Genomic DNA, 19495 nt, shown 5'->3' on the forward strand with positions numbered 1-19495 from the left:
TTTACATGCTACATCATTTTGAATATAAAGTCTTCAATATAAAGTGATTTTTTTTTTTTTTTTTTTTTTTTTATTCTATTTTATTTTATTTTTATTTCGTTTTTGGCATAATTTTGAATTTAACCAGTTGAGAACAATGTAAAGTCATAAAATAATAATTTACCACAATTTTATTTAATTTAATTTAATTTTTTTTTTTACATAATTTTGAATATAAAGTCTTGGTTTTTAACCAAAACCAGTTGAGAACAATGTAAAGTCACAAAATAATAATTTACCACAATTTTATTTCATTTTATTTTATTTATTTTACATGCTACACCATTTTCAATATAAAGTCTGGGTTTTAAACCAAAACCAGTTGAACCACTGAAATAAAGGACCATGTAAAGTCACAAAATAAACCCTGACAGAGTGATCGGGACCTTAAAGTGAAGTAGAGGGATCGTGTGTGATTCTGAAGGGATTTCCTTTGCAAAAACGAACAGCTAACTACATTATTACACTTTTCACATGGATATTTACCTAATAAATATTAAATATTTATTATACGAGCAGAAACAGACTGCATAGCGATACGAGAAATGTAAAACTAAGACACCATGTAAGAAATCTGTTGCCTGGTACAACAAAATGCAAAGACCAATCAGAATGGAGTCTTCCATAGAGCTGTGCAATATAGAGGCTGTATTGACAGCTGTCTGAGAAATTGATGTTGAATTATGGATTTGACATGCATTAGAAGATATGAACTCTCTTAAATCTGCTTGGAAATCAAATCATATCATGGTAAAGCAAACGATTGAGCTGGAAGCTAGTTCTTTATTACGTGTATTACAAAAGTGTTGAGCAACCATAAAAGATATCAGAGCTTTGCCTCTGGAAGAAGGCTTTAAATCTCCAAAACTCCTGTGCTGATTTCTTGTGAAGCATCTGCCATACACACATAAAGCTCGCTCTCAAATTTGCTCATGTCTTACTTTTACGATCGTCTCCCAGCGATGGTAAAATTGTGCTTATGGCCGCAGATTTTTAGAGGTGCCGTGGAGTATTGTGCGTGTGTTAAGTGTCAGGCAAATTGCTGTTAAGTCACACGATTTGAGCATAAGCATGTGCGAGGGACCGTCTGTGTGTGCGCTGTCATTTTTTTTTTTTTTTTTTTTTTTTGTAGGTCTTCAAAACCAGCACCCCCCCACATCCTTCCCGCCCACAATTTAATTGCCGCTTTTCAGGGACGCGCTTGGCTGCGTAATTGTCAAAACACAGGCTGACTGAACTCTCCGTCACACCTCAAACCTTACACTTTCTGACGCATCTCATCTCTTTTATGACATATTTCAAATAAAGGGAACATTTCCAGATGTTTGGCGTAATTTCGCCTCGGATCTGCGGGGCTGCGGGGAGAGCGATTTGGAGAGAGGAGATTTGTGGGGACAGACTGTCTTTGTGTTTGTCAGGCGTGGACAGGTTCGCTCCCCGGTGCGGTATAGAACCGTGAAAAAACTGAGACGAAGATGGAACGAGGAGTAATAATATTTGTGCATTTATTGATGTCAGAATTATGAAGTGCCGTATTAATTTCCATTGTTCCAGAGAAAAGCCGAAAACAAGTTCTTTAAGAGTCCTGATTTATTGCAAGCTGTAAAAAAAAACACACACAAAAGTGCCAATATCAACCAACTTAATACCTCAAGGAGAATGGTGTAGCCCACCTTGTTGGCAGGCCCGCTCGGCATCTGTGCCTGCAGAAAGCAGTGCAGATTTTCACAATATTCGTCTGCCTGTCATTCACAGTGCTACACGTCCTCCTTTCCTTTATGTGTTTATTTTGGTTAAATTGACTATGCTTTCAGCTACCAATAAAATAGTAAGTCTTCAAAGGAAACCCTGGGTATTAAGACATGTATGGCTTAATATAACGTAAATGATGTCTCTTACTAAAATACGTAGTAGAAAACCTATGAAAGATTTACATTATTTTAAAAATCCACATTGTTTTATACATATTTTGGACTATTGGGGGCGCCATTATTTTAATTACGTAAAACAATTGCACTCAATGAGCTACTGGCACTATCTACTGCTATTTTTACCGCGACACAACTCAGAATAAGCAACTTGGAAAATAAAATACTGATATGATGCCACATTGTGTGGCTTTGGGTTGTAATTTTCAGTTTTCCAAGCAATAAGCCAGGAAATAACTTTAGCCCTAATGCCTTTGAGGCTTTTAGTAGACCACAGCTACTGCAAGAGCTTACAAATGATGTAAACATGCCGATCCATGTCATGACGCCGCAGCAACTTAAGTAGTTTTTCAGCATGGATTTCACACGATATTCAGGGGCGTTTGGACTGTTTGTGGGGAAAATCGATGGTATGGCATTTTGTTTAAGCACACACTTATATCCATTGCCACCTATAAGCTCTTTCAGTAGCTGTGGTCATCGTATTAGCATTTTTATTTTTATTTGTGTATTCAGAGTTGTGTTGCGGTAAAAATAGCAACAGATAGTGCCGGTCAGGGTTGCCAGGTTTTCACAACAAAACCTGCCCAATTGCTACTTAAAATTAGCCTAATTGAGGGGGGTCACCCGGTTAAAATCACGTTTTTTGCCGGGGTTCACTTTAGCCCGTGGCAACAATGTGAAAGTAGCCCAATTCCGTGGGAAAACTGCGGATTTGGCAACACTGGTCCCAGTAGCTCACTGAGTGCAGCTGTTTTATGTAATTAGAATAATGGCGCCCCCACAGTATATATATATTTTTTTAAATAATGTAAATATTTCATGGGTTTTCTACTACATATTTCAATAAGAGACATCATTTGTTATATTAAGCCAGTCTTAAACACTTTTGACAATATTAAAATCAAATTTTCTGCAGATTTTCCCTCAAAATTAAGTGTAGAAAATGCAAAAAGTCTGCAGATAGTCTCGTTGGTGCAAAATTGGTTCAAGGTTAGTATGGTTGCATGTTTGAACCATACAAGTCCATAAAGTTGTGGTAATAGCTATAGTGAATGTTGAATTATCTAGTTATTCTTAGGTTAGATCGGACTGAAACAGCTTTTTTTGAATGCCTAATGTCTATAACATATACAACATAACATCTATAAAATATATGCATTGTATGGTCAAAATTACCGAATTTGAACTTCATCTGAGCTTCATCAAGACAACTTTAAAGGCAATATGCTTAATATTTAGATAATATAACTTTTTTTCCCTCAGATTGCAGATTTTAGTTGTATCTTAGGAAAATATTGTCCTAACAAACCTTACATCAATGAAAAGCTTATTTTTTTCAGCATTCAGATGATGTATAAACCTCAATTTTAAAGAATTTATCCTTATGACTGGTTTTGTTTTCCAGGGTCACAAATGGCTTATAATAGTCCTGATATTGTAACCACAACTGACTTGAAAAATTGTGGAAATTTGCTTGTAAAAAGTGTGGGAGACCTGCATTTACTTAATGGGATAGTTTACCCAAAAATGAAAAATATGTCATTAATTCCAAACCCATAGGACCTTCATTTATCTTCATCACACAAATTAAGATATTTTTGATTAAATCTCAGAGCTTTCTGACCCTGCATGACCCTTGAACATTTCAGTTGCATTGCTGTCTATGCAGAAAGCTGTTGGATTTTATCAAAAATATCTTAATTTGTGTTTTGAAGATGAACAAAGGTCTTACGGGTTTGGAACGACACGAAGGTGAGTAATTAGAGACAGGTTTTTTATTTTTAGGTGAACTATCCCTTTAACATTGCAACATTGCATGAATTAATGATGATGAATAATAAAATAAATAATGATACTATTTTAATGAAGGCACTTCATCATGATGTCTGTTTTCTCTTTCCTCAGGCACTCTGCCTTACGAGATCAAAATCGTTATTGCCGGGAACCACGAGCTGACGTTCGATCAGGAGTTTATGGCGGACCTGATAAAGCAGGATTTCTACTACTTTCCTTCGGCCTCCAAACTCAAACCGGAAAACTACGAGAACGTTCAGTCCCTGCTCACCAACTGCATCTACCTGCAGGACTCTGATGTTACCGTCAGGGGCTTTCGCATCTACGGCTCACCGTGGTGAGTCTCTCTCTCTCTCTCTCTGACGCGCTTTCTCAAGTCTTCCTGTCACCGTGTTTGTCACCATATGTTGTTGTGTTGTCCCTTCCCCCACAAGTCTTCCTCATTTCTTGCTCCTTCTTCCCCGCATTCTGTCTATCTCTCTTGTTAACACTTCTTTTGCCACCCCTCCATGTCCTGCGATTTACCTCTGTGCCAGTGTGTGTGAAGAAGTATGTGTGTTTGTGTGACTTGTAGGCCCTGAATTCTATGTATAAACACAGATGTAATGTAACTGCATGCCAGGTAATTGTTTTTTAGATGAATTTGGCCTGCACAACAGCGTGTGTGGGTGTATTTTCTAAACTTGTAGGAGCAAAAATGTCCTTACGAGAATAGTAAAACGCCATGAAACCACACGGAGGTGTCGCAAAAATGAAAAACAAATTCATGAGGCTAAATGATGTTTTCTTTTATAACTAAAAGTGTGTATCTAGTAGTTATATTTTAATATGATTATATTAAAATAAATATTATTATTTTTTGAAGTATGGTAGTGTTTTAAACGAATACATTACATATTTATTAATGTTATTATATATTTATTCATATTTTTAACATTATTTGCAAGAAATAAATTAATACTATTTATTTATTTTATTATGTATTTCTTTTTATTTATTTTTTGAGGTACGGTAATGTTTCAAATTATTATTTTTTTAAATAATTATCTAAAAAATGATTACTAAAAATAGTATTTTTATTTTATGTTTTAATTTTTTATAGCTGTGTGTGTGAGAGGGGTAAAGTGTGTGGCCCATTTATTTTATTATGTTTTTATTTTTATGTTTTTATTTTTTTCAAATAATTACATTGTATTCTTATTAATATTTTTAACGTTTTGTAGTGAACAACCAATAATAGAAGTTTATGATATGTTTTAATTTTTATAGCTGTGTGTGAGAGGTGTAAAGTGTGTGTTTTAAGGTATGGTAGTATTTCAAGTAATTACATTATATATTTATTCATATTTTTAACATTATTTGTAATAAATAAATTAATGTTGTTTATTTATTTTATTATACATTTATTTATTTATTTATTTATTTATTTATTTATTTTGGAGGTACTGTAGTGTTTCAAATTATTATTATTATTATTATTATTATTATTATTATTTTATTATTTTATAATCCTTTTTTATAATTATCTAAAAAAATGTTTTTAAAAATAGTATTTATTTATTTTATTGCAAAAAGAAGTTTTCTTTTAGGAGTTAGGGTTTGTTTGGTAGTGAACAACTACTAATAGAAGTCTATGATATGTTTTTATTTTTATAGCTAGCTATGTGTGAGGTGTAAAGTGTGTGTGGCCCATCTAAGGTGTGTTCACTGACAGTCAGCTTTTGCAAAAATCACAGTAAGCCCTTACAACATCAAAGTTGATAAATAAGCGTTTATTTATGAGTGTGTGTGTGCGGCTTGTCAAGCTGATGGTGTTTACAACAGTCGTGAACTCGAGAGCTAAATTAAAACCATCTAGTATTAATCCACTCCGATACGTCCTGACAGAAATCCTCATCTCGTGCCAGCGTGCTTGTGTGTCTGTGTGTTTACACCATGCGGACCTAATAAAACCGCTGAGATCTGGTAATAGCATTCCGCCATAGGGGAAGACGGACAGAAAGTGCGTCTGTGAGCTTCTCTCTGTCTTTTATCATCATCTCCCCCTGTGTCAGTCCATCTCGTGCTACATTCATTTCTGTCCCCCTGTCACAGAAGTCGTTCTACCACACTGGGGCAGAGTGGCAAAACTCGTATCTCCATGGAGATTTTAAGTCGCTGGATTTATGGGCCGAGTCCTGTTTTGCTGTGGCCGATGGCTGTCTGTGATCTGTGCAGCGCTGCATCGCTTAGTAGAGTCGTCCATCTCCTTATCACTTCATCTCTACCTTTTTGGCTTCTTCATGTACTGCTCTGTTCCCGAAGCTGTCTACTGAGGCGGTATATTAATATACATTAAGTGTCAACTCTTGTTCCAAATAGTAGCCAACTTATTTAATACATTGTTTTGGGTATGCTTCACAGAGAAAACATTCCTAGAATGAACTGGAAAACAAAAATTTCAAAGCATTCCAAATATGTAAGAAACATTCCAAATTGGTTCCATTTTAGTTAAGACATCACTTTAGAAGGCAACTGCCTATGTAGGCAGAAGTTAAAAGGCAGTAGGTTTTGGAACAGGGCTTATGTTGTCCATCCAACTACTCAGAAGTTTAGTAGAGAGACCACAGCAACATCAATGCACTTTTCTTCATCTCTCTCTTATCTTCTGGTTCAAGTTCTGCAAAATTTGAAGCTTTAGTTGTGCAAAAGCTGGTCACTGAGTAGACCTTTTGTACATTATCTACTACTAATTTGTGCATATTGCTACTAATATACATCCTTTAGCGGTAGATTTGGACAAATGTTCTCCTTTTGAAGTTACTTCCTGAGTTCTAATCTTTTAAAAATGTACAATATTTGCTCTTTTTTCTAACAGTGCAAGTAATTTTTTGCATCTTTCTGACAGTGTGCATGTAGAGTACAGCAGTTCAAGTGCAGTTTAGGCATTTTTCTTGTGTTTAAGAACAACTTCAGCACAACTGAATGAAACTAAATGCGGATGACTTGAGCAGAAGCATCATGCTCATTTGTACCTGCTCTGATTAATTTAGCAAAGTGTAAATTGTAGTCATCGTTTTCTTTTTAATTAATTTGCCATGCACAACAAAGTGTGTGTTGGTGTATTTTCTAAATTTGTAAGAACAAAAAAAGAATAGTAAAATGCAATGAAATCGTAAGATATTACTAAAATAAAAAAGGATAAAAGTTATTATTGTTCTAGTTCTATTATTCATATCAATTTAATATTATTTATTTATTTAATTATTGAAAAAAGTGCAAAAAGTTTATTTTAGAGGTAGGATAATACTAATTATTATTATTATTATTATTATTATTATTATTTTATTTTACTCACTGTAGTCATTTTAATGTACAAATTATTATATCCATTTATTTATTTATTTACTTTTTAATTTCGCTTTTAAAAGTGTGTTTTAAAAGCTTTACAGTCAACAAAAAATTACTATTTTACCCAGAGCTTGCGTTAGACTTTAACATCAAAATGACGGACAGGATTGTAAAAATTCTGTCATAATCTCTTATTACCTGTCAATTTAATTTTCATGTTTTAATTATAATTACAAATTTAATTGCTTTTATTTTTTGTCCACATTTCGAAAATGTGAAACATTTTGCAACCAAAATCGATTCTTAAATCCCAATCGATCTTTTGGTCTATGCTGTTTTCAGTTAGTTATTAATATTAAATTAATAAAGCAATAAATACTGTTTTGGTGCTCTTTAGCGCGGCATCATAGATTGATGTAGCTTAAACTGGGTATGTATCTGTGCATAATTAAATGCAAAGCATAAGATTTGTGACAGTTTCACTCGTAACCAACTGGACAGAGGTGGGAAATTACGGTTACAATAAAAAGTTACAATAGATCACCCCCAGTGTAATCTGTCGAAATGACGGATGGCCTTTCGCTTTTCCGTCATTGATAAAAAGATTCCGTAAATGATGGACAATTTTCAGTTAACGCAACTTCTGATCTTACTATACATTTGTATTGTTTTTCATCCGATCATGTCTTATCTCTATCTAGCTTACAAAAGTGACCAGGAAAGCCACTTTTTATTTTTAAAATTATTTATATATAATTTGAAGCTTGACACACACATCTTAAAAACACAGTGCTCATAGTGCAAGATGATAAAAAAAACAGCATGACTATTGACGCAATGCCCAAAGATGTCTGTCTGCATATGTATGGCTGTAACAGCAGTACCTTGAACCCTCTGAGAGGATTGAATCCTGCAGATGAAATGCTAAATGAAATACCTCTACTAAAATAGAAATGGAAAAATAATAAATAAGAGAACGTTTGAGACTAGTCGACCTCTCTAATCAACTAGCTGGTTGTTGGACCCATCCCTACTCATAATCTGCGTGCTTTCACGCACACGCTCTCTCTCTCCCGGGCTAAATGAGATCTTGGCACGTTGCATTCTTTCCTAAATCCTGACTATTTGTCATGCGGTGATTCTGGAATGAAAAGAACTGCATGGGGGAAACATGTGGCGTGTTTTTCTGTTCTGCTGACGCTAATGCAAGTTTACAAGTCATTTGTCATCCGCAGATCTGCAAATGCAGAGACGCGTGGTGCGTTTGTGCCTATTTGTGTGCGTGCGTGTGTGAGCCGGTGTGGGTGGATGAAGTATTAAGGATGGCTGTCCCTTTCAGATGAGCGTGAAGCACAAACAATGTGTAGGACCCACAGCACATATCGCTCTGAGCTAAACGCACTCGCGCACACACTGCTTAAACTTTCCCACATCTCTTGCGTATGCACTCATATGGACGGTTACTCACAGACGTGGTGACAAGTCACGATGATGCTTGGTGAACACAAACACATCCTGTGTGCCCTGCGGGGGGTTACCGTCAGTGGAAAGCTGCTAGCTGAATGTTTATGCACCGGCAGTAAAAGAGCAGGTAGAAGGTAATTGAGAAAAGTGCATTTAAACTCGAGACATTAAAATGAAGTTGCACTGAAATTAACAGACTTTTGGAGGTAAATAAGATTGTGATGGTTTTCCTTTGCATAGTGTGCAAAAACAAATGTGGCATTTTTGGACTTTGAACTCTTTTATTTGGGTAGCTGATATGACGTCAGGCAGTGCCCTACAGTTTGGCATGCTGTACTGTTTTAAACAACATTTATTGCTGCATGCATTTTTGGTGATGCATTTTAATTTACAAACTACATTTATGCATTTAGCAGATACTTTTATACAAGCGATTCATCTTAAAGGAGTCATTGGATGCCCGTTTTCCACAAGTTAATATGATTCTTTAGGGTCTTAATGGAAAGTCTATAATATACTTTGGTTAATGGTAGTGTAAAACAACACCCTTTTTACCTTGCCAAAATCAGCTCTGCAAAAGTCATCCTGTTCTGGTCGAGGTTGCTTTAAATGTTAATGAGCTCTGCTCGCCCCACCCCTTTCTTCTCTCTGTGGAGTGACGAGCCTGTTTACTTTAGCCGCATTAGCCACATTTAGCCGCTAAACTTGCTAACTAGCACATTATTAGGCGATCGCAAAGATTCAACCACTCCATGGATTTTTATCATTTTTCTCCTGAGAAAAAAAAACCCCTTGTAATCTCATGTCTCCTCTAGAGTTCAAACAGATATCTAAACTATGTCCCAAATCTGTGCTCAAATTTATATATATATATATATAAAAAAGCTACATTCTGTATTGATTTTATATTTATGGTAAAGGGTTAGTTCATCCAAAAATGAAAATTCTGTCATTAATTACTTACCCTCATGTCAAACCCATAAGACCTTTGTTTATCTTCGGAACTCAAGTGAGGGCATTTTTGATGAAATCTGAGAGCTTTCTGACCCTGCATAGACAGCAACGCAACTACCATGTTCAAGGCCCAGAAAGGTAGTAAGAACATTTTTAAAATAGTCCATGCGATATCAGTGGTTCAACTGTAATGTCTGTGTAATGACTTTATTCAACTATTTCTTCTCTTTCGTGTCAATTTTTTTTTTTCTTTGGGTGAACTATCCCTTTAATATTTTCTCTCTTTTTTCCCTTTCTTTTTTTATTTTATTAATGACAGAAGTTTCATTTTTGGGTGAACTATCCCTTTAATATTTTATTTTATTTTATTTTATTTTATTTTATTTTATTTTATTTTATTTTATTTTATTTTATTTTATTTTATTTTATTTTATTTTTTATTTTATTTTATTAATGACAGAATTTTCATTTTGGGGTGAACTATTCCTTTAATGTTTTACTCAATTTAATTTAATTTTATTTAATTTTATTAATGACAGAATTTTCATTTTGGGTGAACTATCACTTTAATGTTTTATTTTGTTTTATTTCATTTTATTTTATTTTATTTTATTTTATTGCCTTTATAGTAAAAATCTAAAAATAAAAAAACTAAATAACAAAATAAAATTTTGTTGAAAAGGGTTGGAACAGGATTTGCTAATGACAAAAGAGAAGAACTGGTGCTACCCGCTAGGCTGTTGCTTTGCTGTCTGTCAGTCTGAATTATAGACTAGATCATTAAAAGCAAAAGAGATTAAGTGTAAAACATTTTTGTCAATCACTTTCTGTCTGTCTCGTTCTCCTGCTCTGTGGGGCAGCAGGGGGCTTCTTATGCTGTTATATAGCACAGCAGGGCATCCATAAGCAAAGACAGATGATCACCGACAATGTTCTTGAACACCTGGTTGCCAACATATATGTGTGTAGGTTTGGATGGCAGCATGTGCCCGATTGTTATTTAACCATGTTTCCATAACCAGCTTTTATGGATTACAAAGCATTGAAAGTAGGTTTTAGTATTTAATTCAAGGAATTTTGAATTTTGTAGTATTTTGTTTTTTAATTTCTAGCAAAGATTTCAGGATGAAGTCATGATATAAAGTTATATTAGTCATACTGCTCACCCCATATGTGTGTATGTATGTGGGATTTAACACATTTAAGTGTTTTAATGATGTTATTTAAGATCAGTGACTGCCATTAAAACGTTGTCCTGAGAAAGATGTAGAGAGGAGGAGAAGAGAACGAAAAGAGGAGGGGATAAAGCATAAAGAAGCAAGCAGACTTTTTCCCCCTGTAAAAGTAAAATGAAAATAGAAGAAATGTTCGCTATCCAGTGACTCCACGAGGAATAATTAATGCCAGAGATGCAAAAGACTCCGTAATTAGATTTTTTAATTATTGAGGATTTGCTTCTCCTCTGTAGTGGCCCAATTAAAGAAGCTCATCAAAACAAAAAAAAAAAAAAAAGAAAGAAAGAAAGTAAAGTGAAAGACAGAGAGGATGTGCGTTTTCTCCTCTCCTCTGTTCTAGTGTACCTGCCTCCCTTGTGTTTGATGACTCCTCTTTACTGATGAAGAGGACGAGAGACGCACGAGGCACGAGACGCTAATGAACGGCCCTTCATTTGGACGAAGTGAACAATTAAAAAGGAGTAGAGGAGGAACTGAGCCTAATGATGGAGAGGAAGAGGCCAGCGTGGTGGTGGATATATATATAAAACAGCGCGTTTAACTGCTTGACCTTGTCGGCACGTCTGTGTGAATTAATTAAAGTGGCGGCTGATGTGGAGAGTGATTTGAGAAGAGAGGAGAGATTAGTACAGTATCAGTCGTGTCTCCCCACGGGGAAAAGAGCTCACCGCTTCGGCTATGTAGGGCTGGCCACAGGAGGACCTCCTCAATTAACATCTGAGATGCCTGAGGGAGAGGGGGAGTCGGAGCGGCCTAGTCCTGTCATGTAGACCCCTCACGCTCACACACTTCAGTTAGCCGCTCTAAACACAGAGAAGTTATTCGACCTTGTCTCTTTCCAGCTGGTTGGGAAGATCTTGGGTTTTTTAATGCTTTTTCACATGATTCATGTCTTGGGTTTCAACTACCAGACGTGAGCATTATAGGCTTTTATGAGGCTGCATGGTAGAAAGATGTAGTGTAGTGAAAGAATAGGAAAGAAGAAAGAAAACTGACCCTTCGAAAAGACCCGCCCTCGTTGTCGCCCTCTCTTACGCCAAACATCATGATCAAAAATACATTGTGGAGCACAGAGGAAACTGACAATGCACCATTTTTAAACAAATTCAAACAATAAATACCATTTTGTGGCTCTTTAATTTGTCACTGTATTTCCTCAGTTCAAGCAGCATGTGAATAGGGTTGATCATTCCTCTTTACTATTAGTTATAGCATGAAATAAACATGAATGAACATCAAAAGGTACTTGTTTCAACCATGCAAAGACATCAATACACACAATTTTTTAAGTTCAGGTCCATTGACGTTAATCTAATCTCCTGTCTGGTTTGTTTGTCGGACAAAATGGCAGATTCTGCGTTACGACTGATCAGATCGGCTGTCAATTACACTTTCTGCGAAGGGACAGTTAGGCTTTTCCTGGGTTTTTTGTTATATATTTATTTATTTTGCAACATCACCACCAACATAATAGTAATGGTCAGTGTCAGAAATGTTTTTTACCTTTTAGATTGGTCTCCAAGGCAAAATAGCAGATTCTGCGTTATTATTGGTCAGATCGCCTGTCAATCAAACTCTCTGCAAAGGGTCAGTTGTACTTGTCAGCGTCAGAAGCTTCCATATATTACCTTACTACATTCTAAAACCCAGTTAGTTGTCCAGATATGTGTTATCTAAATGATTTAATTACAATGTTCACTATAGTCCTGGGTTTTTTGTTATTTATTTATGTGTTTTATTAATAGTAATGGTCAGTGTCAGAATTTTAAAGTTTTTTACCTTTTAGATTTTTTAAAACCTTTTACTTACTTATTAAAATGAAATGGACCATATATATTATTGTTACACAGAACACTCACTTTGTTTTCCCATTTTTTAAATAATTTTTATTCATTTTTTATTTTATTTTATGTAACTTAATGGTATTATCCAGTGTTTTAACTATTTTTTTTTTTTAACCTTTATGAGGACATTTTGTTTCTGCAATATAAAACTGTTTGCTGCCCATTTGTCGTATTATTATAAGTAACTCTTATGAATTAAAAATTTAAATATTCACTATGGTGTTAAAAATCTAGAATAAAAATATTATAATATATTCTAACTTTATATATTATTATATCCATAATATATTGATATGTTTTTGATGCACATTTCCTTGCCTTAAAACCTTTTTAATATCTGACCCTGATTACAGCCAATTATATGCATCATCATATGCTTTGAAACCTCAGCAACAAGTTTTTTGCCAAAACAAGCTAAACTTTGAGCATTGGTCAAAGGGTTATGCTGTAGCCTAATGCTTTGCTCAATAGAGTTGAGTGCATTGGGTTAAGTTGATGCGAATCAAGGGCCTTCAAGGTGTGGACCAAACACTTCAGCACTCCTCTCTTTTCAGTCCGATATCTATGTGTCAGTCATTCTGCTGGGAACACGACAGAAAAAAGCAACTTTTTTATTAAAAGCAACTGAGTGTGGGGCTTCGTGTCTTGGCTGGATGTTACCTGTAAATTGGTCTCCAAGGCAAAACTCCTCTCTCACACCACGCTTGTGTCTTCACACATATGCGAGTGTGCACAGCTCTGGGGAATTTCTTTACATTCTCATAAACGCTGAATTCGTTTACCTGCAAAACAGACAGGATAATTCAGTTTATCACTGTCCTTCTCCGTAACGTCACCCACTTTATCAGTCGCGTTCCGCATCCGACTGTGACATAAATGATCCAGAGAATAAATTATACACCGTATTAAGCGAAAGACGGACCATACAATGGTTCGTATCCATCCCGCATTCATCTCGTCCTCCCTCTCTCGTGTCTTTTTCCGGCTGCTGCCTCTTCAGTGCTGGCTGTGGCGTGTGGTCGGGCGTCAGAATTAGCTGCCCCACAGCGATGGCTAATCAACACACTTTCACACTTCCTGAGGAGGAGGATATGTAACCCTCTCCCTCCCTTTTCCTCTTTTTCTCTCCTTCCCTCGCCACTCCTTTCTTTTGCGCGCTCCTCTTTTCTTCTCCGTCTCCCTCCTCCCGGAGAACTTGGAAATAATTTGAGTCTCCTGGGTTTTTACACATTCTAATTTCCAACTAAATGGGACATCTGTTTGAGAAAAGGAAGATTTGCCACGGTTGCTACGGCAACTATCACTCTGTGGGAAAGAGACGGAAGAGGGAGGAAAAAAAATGTCCAGCAGTTACACAGGCGGAATTAGCCGCTGATTTTTTAGCAGCACCGTCACAATCCCAGACAACCACTTCTGCGCTTCCTCTGCTACTTTCTACATGTTGACTCCCTCTCCTGCTCATTACACCTTTCTTGCTCTCTATTCTGAACTGGATATTTATTTTCTTCGCACAGCTGTGGAGGAATGAAATGCGGTACCATGTGGCAGAACTTGTGTGGCTAGTGTTTTTGCCACCAATTAGAGATGGAGACATTTTATTCCCTTACACAGATGCACATTCACACAAATATTATTATCTGGGGTATAAGGGTGCCTACAAAACCATTTATTTTTTGTTATGATCCTTATTTAAAAACTAAATGCATTACTGTTGTATTAGGAAAACATCCTGTTTGGTAAAAGTATTGGTATTGTCCAGTATTAGAAATTAGTTTTTCAAACATAACTGTTTGTTGTCCATTTGTGTTTATTTATCAAGTAAATTGTATGAATTTAAAAAATTAAAATGGTCACAATGTATTGGCCAGGTAATGGGTTTGTTTATTTTTTATTTATTTATTTTTTTACATTTTGTGTCACCATTTTTCTTCACTAAAAACAGTTTATAAATTAATAATTAAATAATTCATATAAATTAATCAATTGAAATTGTATACTATATTATACTCAAAGCCTAGGTGGTAACTGATTACATGTAATCTGGATTATGTAATCAGATTCCAGAAAATTAAGATCTTGTAATTAGATTAAATTACATTTTAAAATAGTAGTTACTTTTTAAGTACTTGTAATTAGATTAAATTACATTTTAAATACTACAGTTACTTTTTTATTTATTACATGATTACATATTCACACAATAGCAATAAACTAGCAGTAAACAAATAAAATATTTATTTTTTAGTAAGGGTTTATTTTGATTGATGTTATTTTAAAATGCCTTATTTTAATTTTACATTTTTATTATTTTTTTATTATTGGCTTTTTAATGTAGGTACTATTGGCCAGTGTCAGGGGTTTATTTATTTATTTATTTATTTTAGCTTGTTATCTATTTATATTCAGTTATTAAATAATTCATATAAATTACTCAATTTAGATTATATACTGTATTATACTCAAAGCTGGATAGTAACTCATTACATGTAATTGGATTCCATAAATTAAGTGTAATTATCTTAAATTACATTTTAAAATATTTGTAATCAGACTACAGTTACTTTTTTATTTATTACATGATTACATATTCACACAATAGCAATAAACTAGCAGTAAACTAATAAAATATTTCATTTTTTAGTAAGGTTTTATTTTGATTGATGTTATTTTAAAATGTCTTATTTTACATTTTTATGATTTTATTAATTATTCGATTTTTAATGTATGTACTATTGGCCATTGTCAGGGGTTTAATTATTTATTTATTTATTTTATTTTAGTTTGTTATCTATTTATATTTATTAAATAATTCACCTAAATTTCTAAATTGAAATTATATAGTATATTATACTTTAAGATGGGTAATACCTGATTACATGTAATCAGATTAAAAAAATTAAATAATAATGTAAATAATAATATTACATTACATTTTAAAATATTTGTAATCAGACTACAGTTTCTTATTTTAAATTATTATTATTAAATTATTTTACAAATTATTCGCTTTTCAAACCCCTTGCAGTTCCTTCATGAACCCTAGTTTGGGATAATGCAATGTTTAATGCACTTCATGTTGTTAATAACAATGAATGGAATATATTTTCTTGTTTCTATATATTTTCTTGTATTTATATCAATATGGTACATGATTATTCTATTTAAATCAATGTGATAAATAGGTTAGGTTAAAAGTAATCTAAAAATAATCTAAAAGTAGTCTTATATTAACTAAAATGTGTAATGTAATGAATTATGTTACTAATTATAATTTCTGTATTTTTGACTACAGTTATATCCATAATATATTGATATGTATATGGATTAAGTATAATTAGAAACTTTTATGCACATTCTAAATATAAATTTTTCATTGCATTGCTTTGCAATTGTATTAAAACTATTTTTCTAAATAGCATGCATTGCATGTTTTAAAATGCATTGCATTTGTATTGAGCAATATTTAAATGCCTCCTCATAGAGCTAAGATGTCACTGAAAGTTTCAGACGGGCAAGCTGAGACAGAAAATTGAGTTGAAATTGTATCAGTGTGTAAAAAACTGTGTCTCAGCTGAGCCGAAAGGCCATGCTGGTAAGCCAACACAAAGCGCATTAACACAGCAGGAGTAAGTTTCTATGACCTGACCAGTTCACCTTGCATGTGTGTGTGTGCGTGTGTTCATTACCCAAAAGGCAATAGCTTTGCATCGCTCCAAGCCGCTCCATATGACAGTCTCATCTCTAACACACACACACATGCGGTCATTGACACACGTTCACACTCATTTACATACACACACACACACTGGTGCTGCTGTCCTGCACCTGCTCCTCACAGTTCAGACTAGAGGGGCCTGGCGACAGCTCATCTCTCTCTCAAACACACACACACAGCCTTGATATTTCCCTATTTACTCAGTCATCTTTTTTAAACTCTCTCTCTGTTTTTGTCCTGCTCGTTCCTCTCCGTCCACTCCGACACCATATATAAACTGCTAACACACAAGCTAACGTATTGCCAACGCAATTATAACGTATGACAGAGTGTTTGAGGGCTTCCAGAGGGAGCTCATTAGCGCTGCATGCGCGGTGTCGGTTTGAGTCGCACATATCTCTCAGCGCTCCTAAAATCCTCCCGGAAGAAGGACGAGAGACAAAGCCAAGGGACCCAACGGAAAAAAACAGAAGTAATCGTTCAGTGAAGTATCTCCAGACACCATGTGCTTTGTAGTTTAAAGGCATATTGCGCAAATATTCAGATTTTTATGTTTTTTTGGCTCTAGGATACTGTACAGTATGTCTTTAGTTTTATCAAAAGATTCAGTAAAGATGTTTGCAGTGCTTTTAAAAAGGTTATTGTGTTTAATAATTTTTATTTTTCAAATATTCTGTCTTATTATGTATTATATTATTATTATATGCATCTGCGAAATAATATAGATTTCCTTTGATAACTTCTTCCCCAGTATTTAGAATAAATAAAAGTCACTCATTAATTAAAAATCGCTTATAACTGAAACTAAAATGGTGAAAGCAAATGTTCAGGAATTTAAAAAAAATTTGTTTGTTTATTTTTATGACAACAGAAGAATATCATATTGTCAACCATTGTCTTGAGTTCAGACAGGTTGAGAAAGGTTTTTATTTTGTTGTAACGATTGGCTGATTATACATTATCCCACTTATTACATGGCTACTTGTCAAGTAAATAAATAAATCTGGTGAAGTATTGATTTAAGTTAAATTTATTAAAATATGTGAGCAGATATTGATTGCAGAGTGATGTGAGAGACGTGATATTAGCATAGCTTTGTGGGAAGAGTGTGGTCAGTTTAGCGGGGCTTATGAAAAATATTTGACAGGAGAATGCTGCAACTGACCAATCAGAATCAAGTATTCCAAAGAGCTGATTAATACATTTAAATACAGATTAGCTACTAATCATAAATTCCAGAATTTTAATGTTTGTGCAGGTGCTCATGTAGATATACTGTGTGTCAGAATTTTTTCATTAACCTTGCAGTCCTATTTTTCTTAACTTTAATTTTTTTAGGTTTATTTATTTATTTTTAAGTTAAAATCTTTATGTTGGCATGACATTTAACATTGAATTGTTTATTTCCTAGTTCAAGTGACCTGTCTTATTGTAAAAAAAAAAAAAAATCCATGCATTTTATTTAATTTAATTTTATTTTATTTTTCAACCAGGCTGCATTGACTTAAATCTGTGGATTTCTTTTTGATTCTCTCTTATGAAGAAAAATTGTCATTTTATGTTATTTTATTTTGTTGTTTATGCCAATTAATAACTGGTCACTTTTTTTGATTTATATTTCTTTCTTTTTTTCTCTATAAAATAAAAACATTAATTGATTATTTTATTTTATGCTAATTAACAATTGATCACATTTTTTCTTATAAGAAAGAATACTTTTTTGTATGAAAAAAAGAACAACAGCAGACAAAACCAAAACAATGTGAGCCTTTGTTTTTGTGTTTAAGAGAAAAATTGTCTCTCTTATTCTTAATCTCTTATTCTTCTTCTCTGTTTTTCTTCCACTCGATTAATTTTTGCCATCTCTTCTACTCCTCGTTTTTGTCTCTCTCATTCCTATTCAACTCTTCTTCATCTTTGTAAAGGGCCATGGGGATTCTTTTGGGAAGTTAGAGAACTCTTATATGTGTCATATAGCATAAATGACAAGTTTAATTGAGTATTACAGTTGTTGAGCATCGTCGTCTCTTCTGCGGACACACATACACCTACACACAGTAGCAAGGCGAGAGCTTCTCTGCAGATGTTGTCCATTGAGGGTTTTTTTTCTTGCAGTAAGCATTTATTAAGCTTGATTTTTCAAAAGGAATGCCGAATGTAGCTTTGCAGACGCAGAGGTCTTTATTCATGCAACCACAGACGTTTAAGAACTGCTTTTAAGAATGCATGGATTGACTTTAAAAGGCTTTTCCTTTAAAGTCAATCCATGCGTTCTGTCATTATTTACTCACCCCCATGTATTTCAAAACCCGTGTGACTTTCTTTCTTCCGTGCATATTCAAATTTGGCACATACGTTTCAAACTTGACATAAATAATGTCAAACTCCACAGCTTCTCATTGTGTGTCTCGTAGCCAATTGCAGCACGCCAAATCTGAATATGCTGATGTGATAATGAGGTTCTCCTTTTATATTCAGCATACTATAAGAGAGTCGTATGGGTTTGGAATGACATGAGGGTGAGTAAATGATGGCAGAATTTTCGTTTTTGCGCGATCCATTCCTTTAAAGCCCTGCATCAGCTATCAAACACTTCTGTGTGTCCCTGCTCTTGGCTCGTTATGTTAATCAGTGCTGTGAATGTTCCTGTTGATGAGTGTGAGTCCACACAGCTGTTCTGAAGTCTGCTGTGTGCCCAGGCCAGTACATGTGTGTGTGTGTGTATAAGTTTGAGAGACGTGTCAGGCTGTGTGGGCAGATGTCTCATTGCACAGATGGGTTTGTTACTGCTGGTTTTCGGACTGTCCGGATCAGATGCGGTGGAGCAGAAATGTTCACCCAGGGTCCAAATTCATTATCCACCCCTCAATTTATACTTAAGACTATCATTAATGCTTAATTGTAGGCAGAAACCTTGGCCTGGTGGTTAACACACATGCTCCGACACACTGAGCTGTGGTGCTCATTTGATTCATGTCAGTTTAAATTTTCAGTCCTGTTTTTCTTATTTTCTGCTCTTTTTCTACTGTCAGTAAAATTACTGTAATACTGTAAGTTTATTTTATTTTAATCAACAGTCTGCCTCAATTGTTTTTCTTATGAATTCATAAGAAAATTCTTATTTTCTTATGAATATATATTTCTTTGTTTCTTGGATTCTCTTTAATTTCATATATATATGAAGAGTTT

At 34.4% G+C, this 19495-nt stretch overlaps 1 protein-coding gene across 1 annotated transcript in view; it reads left to right on the forward strand.

The window, feature by feature from the left end:
- mpped1 (metallophosphoesterase domain containing 1) overlaps positions 1–19495 on the forward strand; it is a 43964-nt gene that overhangs the window by 12194 nt on the left and 12275 nt on the right. Inside the window, exon 4 of the mRNA XM_051108490.1 lies at positions 3876–4101. Within this exon, the coding sequence (XP_050964447.1) occupies positions 3876–4101 (226 nt within the window). The remainder of the gene's footprint in view (positions 1–3875; positions 4102–19495) is intronic.

The sequence above is a fragment of the Labeo rohita genome, chromosome 4, assembly GCF_022985175.1.
Source record: "Labeo rohita strain BAU-BD-2019 chromosome 4, IGBB_LRoh.1.0, whole genome shotgun sequence".
Lineage (NCBI taxonomy): Eukaryota > Metazoa > Chordata > Actinopteri > Cypriniformes > Cyprinidae > Labeo > Labeo rohita.